This window comes from Limulus polyphemus, unplaced genomic scaffold (genome assembly GCF_000517525.1).
Source record: "Limulus polyphemus unplaced genomic scaffold, Limulus_polyphemus-2.1.2 Scaffold1139, whole genome shotgun sequence".
Lineage (NCBI taxonomy): Eukaryota > Metazoa > Arthropoda > Merostomata > Xiphosura > Limulidae > Limulus > Limulus polyphemus.
This window is the reverse complement of record NW_013666749.1, coordinates 95,716-115,526: the sequence shown is the minus strand read 5'-3', so window position 1 is coordinate 115,526 and position 19,811 is coordinate 95,716. Positions and strand designations below refer to the sequence as shown.

The 19,811-nt window shown below is 33.5% G+C and overlaps 1 protein-coding gene and 1 long non-coding RNA gene across 4 annotated transcripts in view; one reads left to right on the top strand and one right to left on the bottom strand.

Annotated features, from left to right (window-relative positions):
• The window catches only part of LOC106462310 (glutathione S-transferase 1-like), a 10,569-nt gene extending 3,659 nt beyond the window's left edge, over window positions 1-6,910 (top strand). Inside the window, exons 2-5 of the mRNA XM_013922214.2 lie at window positions 898-956; window positions 3,756-3,897; window positions 5,140-5,304; window positions 6,481-6,910. Of these exons, the coding sequence (XP_013777668.1) occupies window positions 898-956; window positions 3,756-3,897; window positions 5,140-5,304; window positions 6,481-6,624 (510 nt within the window). The 3' untranslated portion in view covers window positions 6,625-6,910. The remainder of the gene's footprint in view (window positions 1-897; window positions 957-3,755; window positions 3,898-5,139; window positions 5,305-6,480) is intronic.
• Window positions 1-9,748, bottom strand: part of LOC111086488 — a 41,502-nt gene extending 31,754 nt beyond the window's left edge. Inside the window, exons 1-3 of one of the 3 annotated variants that reach the window (XR_002611209.1) lie at window positions 9,694-9,748; window positions 6,976-7,903; window positions 5,980-6,101 (exon numbers count right to left, since the gene is read on the bottom strand). This is a non-coding gene — a long non-coding RNA (uncharacterized LOC111086488). Of the gene's footprint in view, window positions 1-5,781; window positions 6,102-6,975; window positions 7,904-9,693 lie in introns of those variants that run through there. The other 2 variants (XR_002611207.1, XR_002611208.1) reach the window with 2 other exon arrangements.
• Between the last annotated feature and the right edge of the window lie 10,063 nt (window positions 9,749-19,811).

The window sequence follows — 19,811 nt, the reverse complement described above, 5'->3', positions numbered from 1 at the left end:
AATTACCTAATCCGGGATGGTTTCCAAAAGTCGGTATCATCTGAGTCTCTTTACCTTAATTACCTAATCCGGGATGGTTTCCAAAAGTCGGTATCATCTGGGTCTCTTTACCTTAATTACCTAATCCGGGATGGTTTCCAAAAGTCGGTATCATCTGGGTCTCTTTACCTTAAATTACGCATATCTAGCAGAAAAATAAAAGTGGAACACCATATTGTTACGTCAACATATTCCATCAACTTTCTACTTTACCAATTTCAGAATACTTGTTTTAAAAGTGAATACAAATATTGTGCAAAGTCCAACCAATAAATTTCTGAAAGATGTTTGGTTAAAGAACGGATTATGATGGAGAAAAAAGCGCTACCAATAACAAAGTTCATTTTTTCACATTCGTCACGAATCACGTTCTCTTCGTGATATTAATAATTATCAAATACAAATAATCAAAAGAAAGAGGTGTTATAATTATTAAAGTTTTATTTCTATATAGAACTTTAATTTCAGTTCATACACTTAAAACTGCAAATTTGCGTAACGCCCCCTCACGGAACAAGTGAATAATTGCTAACTATTAACATTGAAGATAAAATGTCACTAAATTACAAGAAGAAAGTTTTATTAACAAGTGTTTTTCCAAACACTTAAGAATGTTTTTCTATAACAAGATGTCTCCCCGGTAGGGCAGCGGTACGTTTATGAACTTACAAAGCTAAAACCGGGGTTCGATTCCCCGCGGTGGATACAGTAGATAGCCCAATGTGGATTTGCTCTAAAGTAACCAACCAACTGTAACAAACTAAGGTATAAACTGAACACATTTTCTGGATAAATACGGTCGAACTGGCGTAACTTACAGAAGACAATTTTATATAGCTAAATATTTCATTTTTATAGATGAATCCAGAGCACTGTGTACCTACAATTGATGACGATGGATTTGTCTTATGGGAAAGGTAAGGTTAAGATATATCTATGTTTCCACTTTTAAACGTGCATATTGTTCCGAGTTTGGTAATCTTGGAAACTGTATGATTAACCAGAATGTACATCCTACTATAACTTTGAAAAATTCTTTAATAGATAGTTTAAGCAGAGTATTCATATTGAGTTGAGTGTGAAATGGGAGGCAACTGACTATTAGATAAACACTTGTAGAAATATATAAGTGACAAAAGCGGAATATTTTCGAAACGTCGTTCTATGCACTTGAGCTGCGTAAGTAAATTGTATTGTAATCTGAGAAAAGACTTTTGTCCTCTAGCTCCACCTAGATTTTTGTATTTGTACCCATCAAATATGGTTTAATGATTCGGGATGTGTCATGACAATTTTTTTTTCTGTTAATTTAAAATGAATAGATTTACCAAGCACTGGAGCTATGAAATACCTTTCGTGATGTATATTACCGTGCATGATAAGAAGAACCAATTAACTATAGAATTGCATTGGATTTTTAAACATATTTTCTTGAAATATCATGTAGCAAATTGCCTGTGGGTCCAACACTGTTTATTACACTATCGCTGATACCATATTAACAAAAATACCATCAATATTACAGTTAATGTCACTAATAACTATTAGGTTTCCTGTGTATCTTACATAGTAAGTCGATGATGTCACCCAATTCAATTGGTTAGTTTTTTTAGTCTGAATATTGTGGCAGACAAGAACTAAAAACTCTTCAATATAATGAAATATGTGAACCTAACCGGTAATGAATGATATGTAAACAAGTCACTAATTTGATGGTTAAATCATTAACCCTTACACCTTGGTCCAGTGTCGGATGCTTCGAATGACTCTATCACTAATGGCTCTATCGTTAATCACTAATGTCTCTATCACTAATGACTCTATCAGTAATGGCTCTATCGTTAATCATTAATATCTCTATCACTAATGACTCTATCAGTAATGGCTCTATCGTTAATGACTAATGTCTCTATCACTAATGACTCTATCAGTAATGGCTCTATCGTTAATGACTAATGTCTCTATCACTAATGACTCTATCAGTAATGGCTCTATCGTTAATCACTAATGTCTCTATCACTAATGACTCTATCAGTAATGGTATCACCCCTCCTCTTGTACCAAATAAGTAATTTCTGAAATTATTTGATTACTGCAACACTGCAGGATCAGAGAATAATGAAAAGTGGTTTACACGACAAATAATGTGTCGAATATTTAAAGTGTGAGTTTAATTTACAAACTTAAATTACAGCTAAATATCAAAATGAGTTTGATTACAAATATTGAGTCGAGAACGAGGAACAATTAATTATTCGCAAATAAATACAAAAATAATGTGCTTTTTACATAATTTCACCTGCCAAAAACTTGGGCCTTTCTTATGAAGAAGCCATAGAAAACACGTGTTTAAAAGTGCAGGAAATGAAACCAGTGGTATTACATATTAGTGCTATGTGATCACGTCCAACGTTAAAGACGGGCAACAAAGGCAGCTGCTTAGGACGGCAAATACTCGGGACCTCCAGTTTGAGTAGGGGAGCAATCTTAATTTCTGCATGGGGCACCAGTTAAACTGTCGCTAGCTTTGCAAATGATCAGTATTCTCGTCTGTATATTAGTGTTATGTAATCAGTCTTCTCGTCTGTATATTAGTGTTATGTAATCAGTCTTCTCGTCTGTATGTTAGTGTCATGTGATCAGTCTTCTCGTCTGTATGTTAGTGTCATGTGATCAGTCTTCTCGTCTGTATGTTAGTGTTATGTGATCAGTTTTCTTCTCTATGTATTATATAAGTTGGTGTTGTGTGATCAGAAGAGTGTATTTTAATGTTTCTGCGATGCGATCAGTCTTGTCTTCGTAGAATAAATTGGTGTTATGTCATCAGTCCTCTTGGAATATTATATATATATTAGTGTTCTAAGTCTTCTGGTCAGAATATTACATGCTAAGTGCTATGCGATCTGAATGGTCTATGTATTGTATATTAGTAATAGTGCAATCATTCTTGTGAGCTCATACTTACATACCCCACCCCAGTGACACAGCGGTATGTCTGCGGACTTACAACGCTAGAAACCGGGTTTCGATACCCGTGGTGGGCAGAGCACAGATAGCTCATCGTGTAGCTTTGTGCTTAAACTACAATAAACATACTTACGCTCTGAGGTCTGCGTTATTTAGGTTTTTAAACAAAAATAGGTATTCAGTTCCAAGCTAGTTATTAAACCTGATGTAATAAAGATAATTACTCCCAAAATATTTACGAAAACTTAAGTATGCTTAGTATTTTATTTTTATATAACTCAACTTCATGAATCGAAAGTAAGTTTAAATATTTGTATTTAATATTGTTGTAAAAAAGGAAGTTGAACTCTCTTAATTTATATGAACAAATGCATAAGTGACCAGGTTACAATAGAGCAAATGTGGTCAATTATGTTTTAATTAACTGGAATAAACATATTATTCTAAAAGTATTTATACAAATTTTATCTCTTATTAAAAAGAATTGTAATGTCTAAACAATAAATGTGACCATTTAAATAAAATATGACGTATTTTAATAAACATCTGTGTTAACTTGACCAGTATGTATTTGTAGATATATGAGCACGATTTCATTTCAACTTTAAACGAGGATTGGTAAAATGTATGATAATAAAGAAAATTCATTTCATATTATAACTGAAGAATTATAAAGTTTGGCATGCAATGAATATTTGCAGTATGTGACAAGAGGAAAAATAATTAAAAAAGTAATTTTGATCTTACAGCCGTGCAATTATGTTGTACTTGGTGAATAAATACGCTCCAGGCAGCTCACTGTATCCTAAAGATGTCCAACAGAGGGCGATAGTTGATAGGCTATTATACTTTGATATGGGCACGCTGTTCAAATCTCAAAGAGAAGTTTTTGTAAGTATTGTTTTATTATTATTTTACCAATACACTATACAAAAAAATATCCAGATTGTATAAATATGTACATATATATTAATGCGTTTTCGGAATTCACACTGGACAAATTGTACAAATGTCCAAAATTTTACTAAAATTATAAGTTATTTCAAAGTAAAATATTGAAGACTAGCCTTTTGGGTTATAATTATAAGGATGATAACTTCGAACAAAGATTGTTTGGATGAAAACCTCAAAAAAGTGTGCTGACGATAATTTTAGATAAAGTTAAGTTGGATTATATTATCAAAGATAACTACGTAATAACTCATTTTGCTAATGTTTTGTGGGTGATGACTTCTTGAGTAAAAGTTACGCGAATGATTAATTTTCAGGTGGAAGTACTGTTAACGAAAACTCATAGAATAATTGCATACAGTTTAATAGCGTCTCTTTCTGGACAATAACATGCAAGATGATAAATGATTAATAATCCTACCCTCTTGTTAGGGGGAGCTGGTGTTTCAATACTACAGCGTCTGGTATGCCCAAATATTGATGATATTCTGTAAATTGTGTTAATACCATTTTTTTTATTTCTAATAGCTGTTATTGTGGGTATTAGATTGTAACGGTGAAAATGAACACATCGCTGCAATCAAGGTTCAACAACAAGAAACAACTTATTCACAATGACAACTCTTAAAAATTAATTCAACGCTTATCAAAACACAGTTAATAAACAAGTGCCTAGCCAGGACTTCACACCAGTATTACTCAACAATTTCTCATAAATATTAATAAATCAATAATAGTGGAACTAGAAAAAGAGCCAGAAAGAAAAACCTTGTTCCCAAAAAAAATTCTGTAGATTACAATATCCTAACAAAACCTTTCAATGTCGAGTGACAAACAACATCTATATCCTTCCAAAACTATTTCGTGACATTCTATCTCTCTCTCTCACGAGAGTACAAACTCATGTGATCATTAATTTACCTACTCTTCTGCTACATTAATAGTATCTGTACGTCACCGCTAGGGGAGCTGGTTTCAGCTTCATCATACGCATATATTTACTAAAAATACAAATATTTAGCTAAAAGGTGAGTTAGCGTTTTAATGCAACTAAAAATTCATAGATAAACTAACGACATAAGACAATAATAAATGATAGATAAACACAACCATAATCATAAAAAAAAATTGAATTTGATATTTCACAAGATTATGTTGACTAACTAACGTTTTTCGTTGCAGTATCCCCAAGTTTTCAAAGGTGAAGCTCCAAATCCAGAAAGTGAAAAAAATTATCAAACAGCTTTGGGCTACTTGGAAGGATATCTTTCAAAATCTGCCTATGTGGCTGGAGACAAGCTTACCCTGGCAGACATTTCCATCATAGCTTCTCTTTCGATGATGGAAGTAAGTTGAAAAAACATAAAAAGCCTGAGAAAATATGCGGTTATTGTTATTAAAGCTCGATATTTTTACGGACTCTATCATTTGTAAAATATTACACGAGTTTGAATTATATCTTGATGAGTCAACCATTTTCATTGTTACCTCATCCAGTGGAACAGCTGTAAGGATGTGACACTAGAAACCGGGTTTCGATACTCGTGATGGGCACAAAACAGATAACCCATTGTGCAACTATGTGCTTAACTGCAAACAAATAAAGTTCATCGGATGTAGGTTGACCCTGTGTCGATCTCTGGATTTCGGAGCTGGGCTCGAATCAGTAAAATTCCACAAACTATACCTCCTACAACTTTAAGCTGTGGGTGCATTTTAAGAGTGGCAATCAATTGCTTAACGTGGAGAGTAAATAGTATGGTGCTACATTTTAAGAGTGGCAATCAATTGCTTAACGTGGAGAGTAAATAGTATGGTGCTACATTTTAAGAGTGGCAATCAATTGCTTAACGTAGAGAGTAAATAGTATGGTGCTACATATTGGTTTCTTTTCTTTTGGTCAGTAGTTCAAAATTATGAACGGTGACAAATACAAATTACTTCATGAGCCTGCAAACATGTTCAATAGCAATGCTAAAATAAAGAAGTTTCTTTGAATTTATAGAGAATTAAATAGTCTACCTTTTAGATTCAAGAAGGCTTCTCTGAAAAATTGTCATCAGTGAATCATCATCATCAGGTAAACCATGATTACAGCTGGGCAGGAATCGTAAATAAATTTTGGCTTTCTACATTTTCAGTTCCTTTGAAATTAATGATGTATTTCATTTCAAAAACAAATAGTGAAGGTATCTTGATATTACACATGTGATGATACTGTGAGAAATCTAGAACCATCTTGTGAGAAGTGTAGAGGTATTAATTTTTTTATAGGTTACTGTAGGAGTGATGATCAAAACACTCTGTTAAACTAATCAAGCTCAGCCCATGAGTTGACGCTGTTAACTAGTCTATCAGTTCAAAATTAAAGATTTGTACAAACATTTTATAAACAGATAAACAAACAAACTTAAAGTTCTTAAGAGATATATTATACCGTAATTAAATATTGTGTTCATCTGACGTTGTTGTTTTTGCTGAAAAATCGGATAATTCTGTTTATGTATACTTCTTTCTCTTCAGGTATTGGATTATGATATCAGCACTTACCCCAACATCTCTGCCTGGAAAGCTAAAGTTAAAGAAGAAGTTCCAGATTACAAATCTATTAATGACGAACCTCTTCAAGGTTTCAAGGCTTGGGTTAAGTCTAAACAAGCCCAATAAAGCAGTTAAAATAAATGTTTTTCATCTATTAACGACGAACCTCTTCAAGGTTTCAAGGCTTGGGTTAAGTCTAAACAAGCCCAATAAAGCAGTTAAAATAAATGTTGATTTTCTTATCACAGAATTTTCTGTCGGTAAATATTATTTTAAACAAAGTTCTTTTGTAATTGATTTGTACGCGGCCGAATTACGTTAATTATAATTCTGTGTATTCAAACTGTTGGGCTGAAAGATATTTTCAATGACAATGCTACAATAAAGAAGTTTTCTTTGAATCTATAAAGAATAAATGATGATTTAAATAGTCTATCTTTTAGATTAAAAGTATATTTTCAAGTTTTCAGGACTCACCGATGTTGACAGAATGTATTAGTTTTCTGGAATGTACAGGATGTACGTCATTTCTTTAAACGCCACACAAATCTGATCGTACAAAAATTCCATAGTGAAAAATTGTATAATTATGTCACCCATGCAAAATGGAGAATTTTGAGAGTAAATGCAATACGTAGTGCATGCTCATGGTTTTTAGGGAGACGTTATATCCTTTTTAACACAGGATCTCTCCCTCATTCAGTGACAAAGTAGTGTTTTTGGGTGACAGGGCAAGGGACAAGAAATCCCGGAAGTTGTTTCTTCGAAGTGTTGCACACACCGCTGGAATTTTCGGAATTTGCTGTATTTAAATATGCGGTCCATATAATGATAACGTATTTCAGTCAGAAGTTACAAGCAGTTAAAAGAGACTGCACCACCTTACCAGCTGCGGTCACACACACACGAATTGAATCTCTTTTTTTTTATTCTAAAATTAAATTATGCGAACTTTTACATTGTTTGTTTAATGTCGAAAACCTCGTTCTTTGCATCAACATGAGGTGATCGCATCCACAGCCGCTGCCCATGTAAATCAAACAACTTGGAACCTTGCCATGCGGGTAATTGAGGGAATAATGATGAATGATGAGATGCCGAAGAGTAGCAAAGTTTCAGTCACAGTCTGAAAAACAGATAAAATGAAGGGCGATGAAGAAGGAGACTCACATAACGGATCAGTCTGTTACACAACAAGAATTGCTGTCATTAACTATGGAATTTCTGCTAATGATGTGGCAAGTTGTAACTCGGTCATTTCTTACCGATTTGGAAACTTTATAGTGTAAGCGTCATACCTATCGTACACTGCATACTTATTTATAAATTCCCACAAACTCGGATAAATCCTGGATTTTATACGTCCAATCCATGCCACTAGGCGCCTCTGGTTAAGGTTAAGATCCTATGTTAATAAAAGAAAAAAAAACATTAAACCAATTTCTATGAGTTTAATATGTGAATTTGTAGTAAAATGTAATGGTGACTTACGCATACAAATTACTAAATATTTTCAAGAAATTTATTATAATCAACATTTTATTAAAGTATAAATGTAACAATAACAGTGATAATTACGACACACTGTTTGTTAGAACTTTTACTTAATATCGAGTTGCACCACAATGGTCAACAGAATTATGTCTGAAATAGGCAAGAGGGTGTCTTGTTTGTGTAGTTCATCCTTGAGGAGTATAGTCATTCACGGACAGAGGGGCGGACCTGGATTCAGTAGGTAGTGAGTCGAACTATAGATCTACTAGTCCTTCGTTCGCGCCCTGTTACCACAAAAAAAATTGCTCCATACTTTGCAGCATTGGGCGCATCATAGGGGTGACTGTCAAATCCCACTATTTGGTCAGGCAAGAGTTGGCGGTGAGTATTGCTACTAGCTGCTTTCTCTCTAGTCTATCAGTTCAAAATTACGCAGGACTAGCTCATGTAGCCCTTGAGTACCTTTGCGCGAATATCCGGAAAAAAAAAGAATAAAACTTTAATAAAAAAGTATTGTGGCGAATGCGATGTTAAAGTTCACACCAAAAATTCTGAACTGGTTCATGAAAACTTGGTATATTTTTACTATACAGTTAATCGATAAGAAGGAGAAGCATGTCTTGCTATATCATATTAAATATTTTTACTCATTCATTTTCCCCCGTCCCACCAAACATGGTCGTCCTTTCAGCCGTGGGGGCGTTATAATGTGACGGTCAACCCCACTATTCGTTGGAAAAAGAGTTGGCGGTGGGTGGTGATGACTAGCTGCCTTCCCTCTAGTCTTACACTGCTAAATTAGGGACGGCTAGCGCAGATAGCCCTCGTGTAGCTTTGCGCGAAATTCATAAACAAACAAACATTCATTTTCCACAATTTCCGCTCGAAGCACAACTACAGCTTTGTCACGTTGTATTGTTGTGGCCTCCTGTACGTGAAACTTTTAACAAAAAGTGTGTTCCTTTCCTCAATATCAGTAGATTTTAACTTGGTGAAGACAATTTTAGATTCGTTGGAATTATTTATTTAAACGCAAGGTGAATCATCAAGAACGTGGTTAATAAATCTTTAATAATTAATATAAGAACTATATACCCTATTTTGCCTTGTCCAGCTTTTAGGGGATTATAATTTTTATAAGTTAAAACTCACGATAAATTAAATAACGTCTGAAAAATTAAATTTTAAAAATATAACTTAAAAATATAATTATAAGGGAAAACAGTGTAAATATTTATTGGAGCTTAAAACTTAAATCGGATAGAAATAAAATTGAAGATTAAAACCGATAAAAATCGAAAACCAGTAAAATAATTTCAAATATCAAACCTTTCACAAAATGGCTACTTTAATAAGTAAAATTTGAAGAAAACAATTTTGTTTAAAAAAATCTAGATTTTAAAGTGAAAATAAGCATACGTCTTGATAAAGTTTGCTGAATTCTTAGGATTATCACAAATGATGTTTGTAATGTTGTTCTTTCGTTGGCACGTTCTTTTAAATTATCTGGTGAATATACTGCGAAGTCCAGTCAACAATATAACAAATTCGTTTATTTCCTCATTTAACGTTTTTACGAGCTTGTTCACTGCGAGATTGTACACTTTCATAACTTGTTGTAGGCCTACGTTACAATTACAAATGACATTTAAACCTTTCTAGCAACCTGGGACTAACGTAAATTCAAATCTATTTACTTACGCAAAGTAACCGCCATAGCTAACACTTGACTGATTCACTCTAAGCGCATGATGTTAAGATTGGCTTAGAACGCCTACAAAGTTTTAAGTTGACGTCAAGTTTACTCGTACATTCGAAGCTATACGGAATATTTGTTTAAAGAGTAGAGTAAATTGAAAGACAGTCGAGGACATGGTAAAAAGATTGTAGAGAGTAGAAAGTTTTCAAGAACATAACTCTAACTAAAGTACAAATTACAGAATTAAAAATATATCTTACAACAATAATAATTTAATTTTGTTTGTTATAAATAGGTTAAATTAATACTTGTTATATGCTAATTGGTATATAGAGTAGTAATTTTGTGGATTGTCGTATAACTCTTAAAACAGCCAGTATCCAAGGAAAATCATATATTTCCTCAACGTCTCAACTTACAGCTTTATCAAAAGGTTGGTCTTTAATTTAACACAAGCCCAGTCTTAGTAGAAAAACAGTTGTTGTAATTCGAATTAATGAACATTTATTCTTATGTGTCATCAGACATGCGACGACGTTACCAAGAATAAAAAAAAGTGCCAATAACAAACGCATTCGTGAATTTTACTCTTCTTCACCCAAAGTTTAATTTCCGGGAAGAAAAGAAAGAATCAGTGAATGATGTAAAGACCTAATGTATTATTTTTCTTCTACAGTAGAGTAGTTTCTCTGAATTCACGGCTCATCAGAACTGCTTAGAAGAGCGAATCAAATAAATACGTTAAGCTTTATATTGTGGTGGAATGTAAATTATTAATTTTTATTCAGCAGACCAACTGGTTGTTTATTGGTGAATTGTTTTCTTTTTCAACAAGACGTGTAATTTCAGAAAAAAAAGAAGGGATCCGTGAATGCTCTAGAGACCAATCTTTTCTTTAATTTGCTACTCCCTCTGCAGTATACTAGTTTCATTAAAATCACTTTTTGGTGGAGAAGCAAGAAATTCACAAATACATTACCAGCTAATCCATTGAATATAATTGATAATTAATTGTGACAGAAACTAGTGGTGAGTAAATCATTTTAACTCTTCCAAACCTTTTGGTGTGGTCTTTTTGTTCTGAATGTGATTTGGATTAAGTATAGCATACGGGCTTAATCTTCAAGCTCCACCGTTTTAACTTCCGTCTTGTCCTTTCTCATTGTTAGACGTGTCAGAGTATCCATTGGAGGAGCTCTTTGTTGTTTCTTCTTGCTATATTCTAGTATGTCTCAAGGATCAATATCGTCTCTTCTCCTTTTTATCATATATATTGCTCTTGATTCGTAGTTCATCTTTTTCAATATATTTATCACACAGCTCTTGGAGCCACCTGCCTAAATGTCATCACCCTCAATAAAGTTTTACAGTCGGCAGTCAACGCCTTTTTGGCTTGGAACCATCACTGGCGTCTTTCCATTAATTTTGCCAAGACCAGAGTCATACGTTTTAATACTAAACGCCATAAATACCGTTCTTGCCACAACTCATTTAATGTCTGAATTGACGATATCTCCATTCATCTCTCGGATGCAATCAAATATCTCGATATTCTTTTCGACAAACATCTTACCTGGAAGGCTCAGATGACTTCACTCAACCAAAATGTCACCTCCCATCTGCATCTCCTCCATCTGTCAAGAACAATTACAAGACCTTTTCAAACCTGTCTCACTTATGGTCACACTACCTATTTCTCTGCCCCTTCCAACTTTCGTCATGGACTACATGTTGTAAAATATCGTGTTCTTAGATCCGTATTTCATGTCTAACTACCTAGTACTAAACAAGAATATATATATGCATCACTTTCCCACCAGTTCTCATCCATCTCTGAGATCTTAGCATCCGATATGTTCACCAAAGTTTTCACTATTGTGATAATTTTACAAAGGACACTTAAGCAAAAATACTTCACTAGTGGTAATACGACTAACACAAATATAAACTTATTTGCATTTCACGGCTTATTGATCGAGTAACTGAATGTCCACGATAACAAACACTGGTCCAAATACATAACTAAAACTAAATATTCCACTGAACTAAAATGATTGGCGCTACCAACTGAAAGCTAAGCACTGACTCGTTCACTGCTAGCTTAGTTATTGACTGACTCACTAGTATTTGTGTCCAATGTCTCACTTCTAGATACATATCAAAGTTACCAGATTCTTGATGTCAAATTTAGAACTTTTAAGGTATTGCCGTCATTCTCTGTAACTAGCTGTCTGATTAATTCTTTCAGTTTTCTAGACTATTGTTAGAGGGAGTTGATGTTTCAATACTACAGAATCTGATATTCTCATAACTTCTAGATTGTTTCTTTAGTAGTTCATTTGCAAATTTAATGTATTCTAGTTCCCTTTCTAACCATAGAGCTATTTTAAAGATGTACACCTACTTTGTTTCAGCTTGATTCTCATATCGTTGTTTCTTATAGCATTTATAAATTGGTCACGTGCCAACGAATCCATCATTTCACGACAAGATTCTGTGTAAGATAACTGGGCAAGCCTTTCCAACTCTAATGCCAGTATGGCTAAGGTCTATTCATTCCTCTGTACCATTTTAATGAGCTTTTCTGGGTACATTCTTCTCGTGAGTCACTCCAAACCTGTTGGATATGACAACTATTAGTACTTCATAGCTGTAACGGCTCTCAGTTGGAAGATTACTTAATGTTGTTAAAGCTGGTCCTTTTAAATAGACAGCAAAATTAATAGCCTGTTGGTTGTTATTCCACCCATTCATTCTGTTAATTATTTTCATCTGAGCCTGATATGCCTCCCACAGTATCTTTGCATTATAGTCCATTAGCTTCTTTATTGGCTGATGTTAAACTGGCCAGATGAATTTTGGAACTGGATTTGATAGTCACATGATTGGAGTAATCCAGGAAAGTCCTACAGTAACAGATGGCACAGCATTAGTGCTAATAGGTGTATCCCAAATAAGTTCTATCATTTTATTTTGTAATAGATGGTATTTTAGGTTGTAACTCTCGAGCTGAGGCAAAAAAGTGGTATGACAGGTTTAATATTTTAATTTAAAGATTCGTTTTCCAAATGCTTTATTCAGTTACTAATGTTCTGTTCTTCCTCAGTGATGCTATTTTCTAGCTCATTGATGTTTTTTTTTACTTCATCATTGTCATTACAACCTTCCTGTACTTCTTTCATTTCCTTCTGCATTTCTTAAACCTTGTAATTGTAATCCCTCTATATGTCCATTATAGCTTCATCAATCAATCAGAGTTATTTTTCATTTTAATACTTCTTTAAATAATATGTCTCTTTCCTTTAACTCCTTTCTTAAATCCCTGTCTATTACCCCTTGATATTTGCAACTTTCTTGTCAAGTTCTAAATTTCTGTCCTTTTCTTCTTCTTCATTTTTAAGTTTCTATTACTTCTTGGTCTCCTTCTAATTACCTATCTCATTCTTCTTGGTTTTACTTGAATCTTTTGTCTCATTCTTCTTGACTTTCTTTTTCTTCATTTTTTCTTCATTCACTACAACAAATCTCTGATATCACTTTGTGAGATCATCTCGAAAGTTGAATTTATTACTCAGTGTTCCATTTTATTCTCACTAAAATAACCTCACTTCTGACATCAATGTTATAACATTGTTCTTTCTTTGGACGATTTATTGTAAATTATTTGTATAAAATAATTCATAGTCCAGTCCATTTAACGATAAAAATTAGTATAGTTCTTCCTTAACGTTTCTACAAGTTGTATTTACTTGTACACTGTTGTAACTTGTAGGCAAAAGTAACTTTACAAATGATTCTCAAACAGAAATACCTCGCTATTGATACTGTGACTAACATGAAAAATAAGCTTAATTGTGCAATTTCTCAGCTAATCAAACGAGTAATTGAATATACACAATAACTAACACTTATCCAAATGTTTCACTAAAACTATATAAATCATTGAACTAAAGTGACTGGCACTACCATCTGAAAACAAAAACACTGGCTGATTCATTGCTAGCTTTCTTATTGACTCGTTCACTAGTATTCATGTCACACTTCAAGATATTCTTCGAAGTTACTTGATTCTTGATGTCAAACTGAGAATTTTCTGAGGGCCTACTCCTCACTCGACCTCAACATCATGAACTCCCCCCCCCAGCCAACATACGAACTAAAACATTGATAATAATCTCTTCTTTAATTACAAAAAGGATAATAGGAGATAATTTAACTGCAATTCCTTTATAATTGTCTACAACCCCTTATGAAAAATTATTATTTACAGCCAACAAGGCTTATATGGCTTTGAATTCAAAGTAGGCCTAGCCCTTATCTAGAAGCAATTAAAGAGACTGGATAAAGATAGTGAATAATAGTGACGAGTTAATTCGAATAGTTTTGATGAGGTATACAGTGATACTGAAAAAAGGAAAAGAAGCTAGAAACCAAGGCCCTTCGCATAGTTACCAACTCTATAAATGTAGTACATTTCATCATGTTTCAATTTCAAATACACAATTAGTTTGTGTTTTGTTTTATTAGATACAATGTTACCATGCGCTCATTTAATATGTCATAATTGCACTGTTACTATGTGTCATAGATCTAGTATTTAGCTTTAATTACCATTAGAATTACTGTGGGTTGAATTATAAGTACACTAATAAAACAGGAATAATCATATATCTAATGTTAAATTTAATTTGAATTTAGTTTTAGTACATGTAAAAGGTATTTTGAAACAGAGACTAATCTATTGACAAGATCAATGTCAGTGTTAAACCACCTGGAGCATACTAATGTGCAGCATTAGGGTGGATGAATATCTGAAATACTGGATCCATGGATATCACACATTAGATCTTAAAGCTGTGACAGATAGTACAACATATACTAGGAAAGTTTCCAGACCATTCTGTTACTAAAGAGTAGAAGCAACACAGAGATGCCTAGTTACAAGATATAAGTAGAGCTGATTGGTTTAAGGTCCCGAACTACGGAGGCATCTTGATGGTGTGAGTGTATCTTTATACCCTATTGGCTTTTGTATGCTTCCATCAAAATAGAGAGCTCCATTCTAAAACGCCACTGGCTTGCCATCACTCATCTGCTTTATTGTAGTGTGCAGGGATAGTAACGGGAGTTCTGAACAGAAAGTTGTTAATGTATTGCCTACAAGCAAAGAAACATTAGAAATAGTACCCATCAGATTTCCACCCACTGAAGCTATGGAGCTCGTGCACTCATTGGGAATTTTGACAAACCAAGAGAAGAAGGAGAAAAACAGGGAAATGGAGACCTAAACACCAAGCTTATGAGTGACATATGTAAAAAGGGCACCAGAGTTTGGAGTATCACATTATGTAAGGTTACTTGCATTTTCAGGAGGAATAAATGGAATCATATAATGTCTAGGGAAGCTATGTCAAAAGACTAAATTCTCATACCTTAAGAAGCTTTTTTTTTCTGGGCTCAGTCCAATTGGCCCAATAGATAATCCGGCTATGAATGCCATATTCAAGTTTCTTCTACTGGATATGCAATCAACAGTGTAAATAAACCTCCCAGTGGCTCAACGCTAAGTCTGAAGACTTATAGCGCTGAACATCAGGTTTCAATACTCATGGTATTTGTTGCCTTGGTTCATCCAAGTTTCATTGTATAAGGTTAGCGGCTATAGTGTAGATAAAAGAATGTAAACTTTTGCTATTAGTGTTTTCACTTGCATCCCAAGTGGGTTGTCTGATAATGAAATCTTCTACTGCTAAGTAGATAGAAATGTTGTCAGACAGGAATCTTCAAACTTTGGTATGATGTGCTATGTATCCTTTTATGTTCATAATGATGACTTGGATATGTGTAGGTAGCTTATGTTGAGTTATCTGGATGATTCGTAACTTGCAATGGTGATTGTTCCTTTGAGAGTTATCATAATGTTCATAGCAGATGTTGGTGTTGTGTCAAATTGCAATAGACATCCTCGCCACTGGTTCAATATGTACTATGAAGGTAAAGTCAATGACAGTGTTTAACTGTATTCTTCGTTCATATTACTTCATGAGTGTCTTTATTAATGGTTTCGTCAAGCACATATTGTTGTAAGCTTTATTTTCAATGTTTTAATTTAGTTGTTTGCTAAAGAGCGCATAATATATTTTGATCTGGAAAATTCCTTAGTAAGTAGAAGATGAATACGCTATAAATACGAGTAACGTAATAAAGAAGTGTTAAATGACAATTCAGTAAGTATATAAATTCGTTGTCGGAAAAGTTATTCTGTGTTAGAAGTGAGATTTATTGCGTCTATTCAGCTACTTGATCAACTCGTCAGGACATTTTAAAAGTACGTTTATTTGTGAGTTAGGCGACTTACCATTAATTTGTACACTTAGGCCTATAACTTGTGTCAGAGTGAAAGCAGCTTATAGCAAACGTTATTGAAGAAATAAGCTAATTTGTTATTGTTACTTGAACTAGACATGGCATTATATTTACTACATAATCCAGAGAAAAGAACCCACTGAACGATAGAACACGTCACAACAATATTTTATTAATTTCGTATCCGTATTTTAATTGAGTTTGGCAACATACTATCTTTAGACATTAAAAATTATTATATTTATAGTTTACATTTTGTTATTGTAATTAAGTTCATTATTTTGGTTAAATTTAATTTATTTTATCTTATTGTAAAAAAAAAGTTTTTATATTTTTTTCGTGAAAAATTTAATAAAGCTCCTATGCGTAGTTAATCCAGCATTGATGGCAATGGCATTCGAAAATTTTAGTGTATTAACATTTTAGACGAACGTCCTTTAGTTGTATACGACCAACGAAACATTGTTACAGTAGTAAATTATTTATGTTTTGTTGTCGTTGTTGTAAGTTTGCATTCTATTATTTCATTAACTTTAAAATGAAGTAAGCTGTATGATAAACACAAAAATATTTAAATATTATGTTTTTGAAAATTAAAAATAAATCTTTATAACATAATCTTATTATTTGCTTCATGAAAAAATAAATGGAACATAATGTTCTTCAATACACGTTATGATAAAGTTATAAACAAGAAATAGAGCTATTTCTAACATGAAAAATAAGTAGTTGCGTTTATTTTCTGTTTCTCAACTAAAATAAATAATACGTACAGTGGAACATTTTTTTCTAGTGATATCGATTTTACTCTATCTCTTTCTTTTTACATTCAATAACAGTTTATTGTTTATTTAGCTAAATAATAATTAGTTTACTTCTGATGGCTTCGCGAGATTTATCAATTTGATATTTGAGTATTCATGAATTTTAGAATATTTGAAATAATATTGCAATATGTTATACATAAGTGTAGTTGTAACGCCTCCCTCACTTTCTCAAAAGTCGATATAAATTAATAAATGTTTTAATTAATAAATTTTTAAAATTATTATCGTTTTTATTCTGTCTCAAAATACTCCTTCGTTCTCAGAGAATAAAACCCACAACTAAACATATTCTAATTGTTTGTGAGTTTGCATTTTCGCATAAAGCAAAACAGAAACTATCTATGCATAGCTGACCTTAATTTTAAACTGACAAAATAAAGCATCCACCGTCAACTTTTGGGTTATTTATCTTACTGAAAAGTGAGTTGTGACTGTCACTTTTATAACGCACCCACGGCCCTAAAGAGCGGAGCGTTTTTTTTTGGCGGTATTGGGACGCGAACCATTAATTCTCAGCTTCACAGTCTGGACAGGCTAGCCGCTATGTTATACCCGGCTAAAACATTCTAAAATCACCTTTCACACAATCAAAATATCGTAATAAACTTGGGAATTTCAAACTGTTTTAAGACTCACAAAACTTTCTCAGAAGCCTTAATTATTTTATTAAATAGCTTAAGACGTATCAGACAAATAATAAATCATATAAAAATAAAATAATTATTGGTATTAAATTAATACCACAAAAACAAACGAAACAGCCTGTTGTTAGATTTTAATGTCAAAATAGCCAAACTTGTCACAAGACGTCGTCCTCGGCAATCCAAGCACAGTTGTTGCCATTGGCACATTATACAGGTCTTGCGTAAGCGTGTATGGATAATAAATTAAGTATAGGAGCACAACAGCGGAAACGATGACGGAAATACGGAAAGTCCCTGGATGGTTAAATATCATGTGAATTATTTCACTCTCATATACGCTATATGTTCAAAGTCATGTGCCTTTTGTCACTTGCACCACTTACTAGATGTTGAAAGTTATGCAAATTTCTTGACACGCTTGTGCTTCTTAAATAGATAATGTGAAAGACTGCCATGAAAAGCTCTGCAAAAAGTAATATTTTCAGAACACTATTAGCTGAAAAACTGATGAGGTGATTAGTACTTGTTTCTTTTGTTTCAGATATTTGCGCAAAGTTACACAAGGGCTATCTGCGTTAGGTGTTCTAATTTTCAACAGACGGGCTAGAGAGAACCAACTAGACGAAATCACACGCCACCAACTCTTGGGTAACTCGAATCGAATAGTACAACACGGCCATCGCTATTATAACACAACCCAAACCGAAGGTATGGACTGTGATATCAAGGTAACGAAACGCGAACCATGAACCCTCACATTCGGGTATGCTAACCACTAGGCCACACCCGGCCTTTATCTGCCTTGAGAAGTTTCTTAAAAGACAGTATAGCCGTACTCCATGGGGCAGTACTTTTATACTGTTAGTCGCAAACACATAGTAAGTAATAGGTTTTTATGGTTGCAATTTTCCGAACGAGTATATTCAGGAACTTCAGAGGTATCTGCAGATTTGGAGTTGTATGTTAGGGAGTGGTTGTCGTCACTAGATTATTCTAATAACCTTTGAATTTATTCTGCATGTGAATCTGACTTACAAATGGCAAATAGGTTTTCTAAACATTCTACCGGCAAGATTTCAACTTTATCTTAGAGCTGTGGGTCAGTTGCAATTATGACCTTTTCCCAGAATTTAAACAAATTTGGGGACTTAAAACTCCCTGCATTTTTCCCTGAACAAAATTTTTCGTGTCAAATCAGAGATATTAATGGGGTATTTTACAGAAATGTGCACCTGTAATTTCACTTCTATATATAAAACAAAATAATTTTACAATAAAAGCTGACATCCACCTCCCCTAAAACCAACCGGTTCCACCTTTTATTTAAAAATCTCCCTCCAGTAGCTAAGCGGCAAGTCTGCAGACTTGTAACGCTAAATATAGGATTTTAATACCCGTAGCAGGCACAGAACACATAGCCCATTGTGTAACTTTTTTCTTAACAAGAAACAGACAAACAATTTAGAAATCATGTTGTATGTGTGGAGAATAAATGACTTTCATATGGCTAACACAGCAGACACGAGGCAGATAAATTCCATTAGAGTAATCAGTTTGTTTCAGACAGCGATTTGTTTTAATTTCACAAATATATAGGAAGTATTAATGCTAATAACATAAAATGTTATAAAGTTTTTAAGCTAGTTTTACATCCTGCGTAACAGTTAAGTATATCTACATTATTTTTTTTGCTAATAAAGATTGCAGTCTGACTTTACATTTGTAACATTTACAAACATTATGAGTTGTTATTAACAGTTGCCAGTTTGTTAATGCAACAGACAGAAAATGTAAATCAAATTTTACACTACATTACAAAATATCAGTATCTTTACCTTTCTTGCCTTCTTCGATTGCTGTACGTTATCAAGTACTTTGTTTTGTTTTTGCAGCAAATCCATCATCCTCTACATGCTTTGCGGGAACAATATTATCCCCTTTTTTTCACACAAATTTTCGCTATCTGCAAAAAGCTTTCTGCTTCATCAAGAACTGACTTCTTAATAAATTTTGTATGACAGCATTAAAGAATGTTTTGCAATTCTTGTAAAAGGAATGGACATCATTGGTTGTTCTTTATCGAATGTTTCTGAGAATGGTTTTCAGGTTTTATAGAGCCGGATTCCTTACAGTAGGTGTCTGTGACTTGTTGGCGATAAATTTCAACAATAAACGGACAGCACATGATCCACTTGTTTTAAAATAATATATTCAAAATAAGTCAAAGTATGTGCAAAAAAAATTTGTTGCGCTATTGGTTACCACACTTGTATCCAGAGCTTT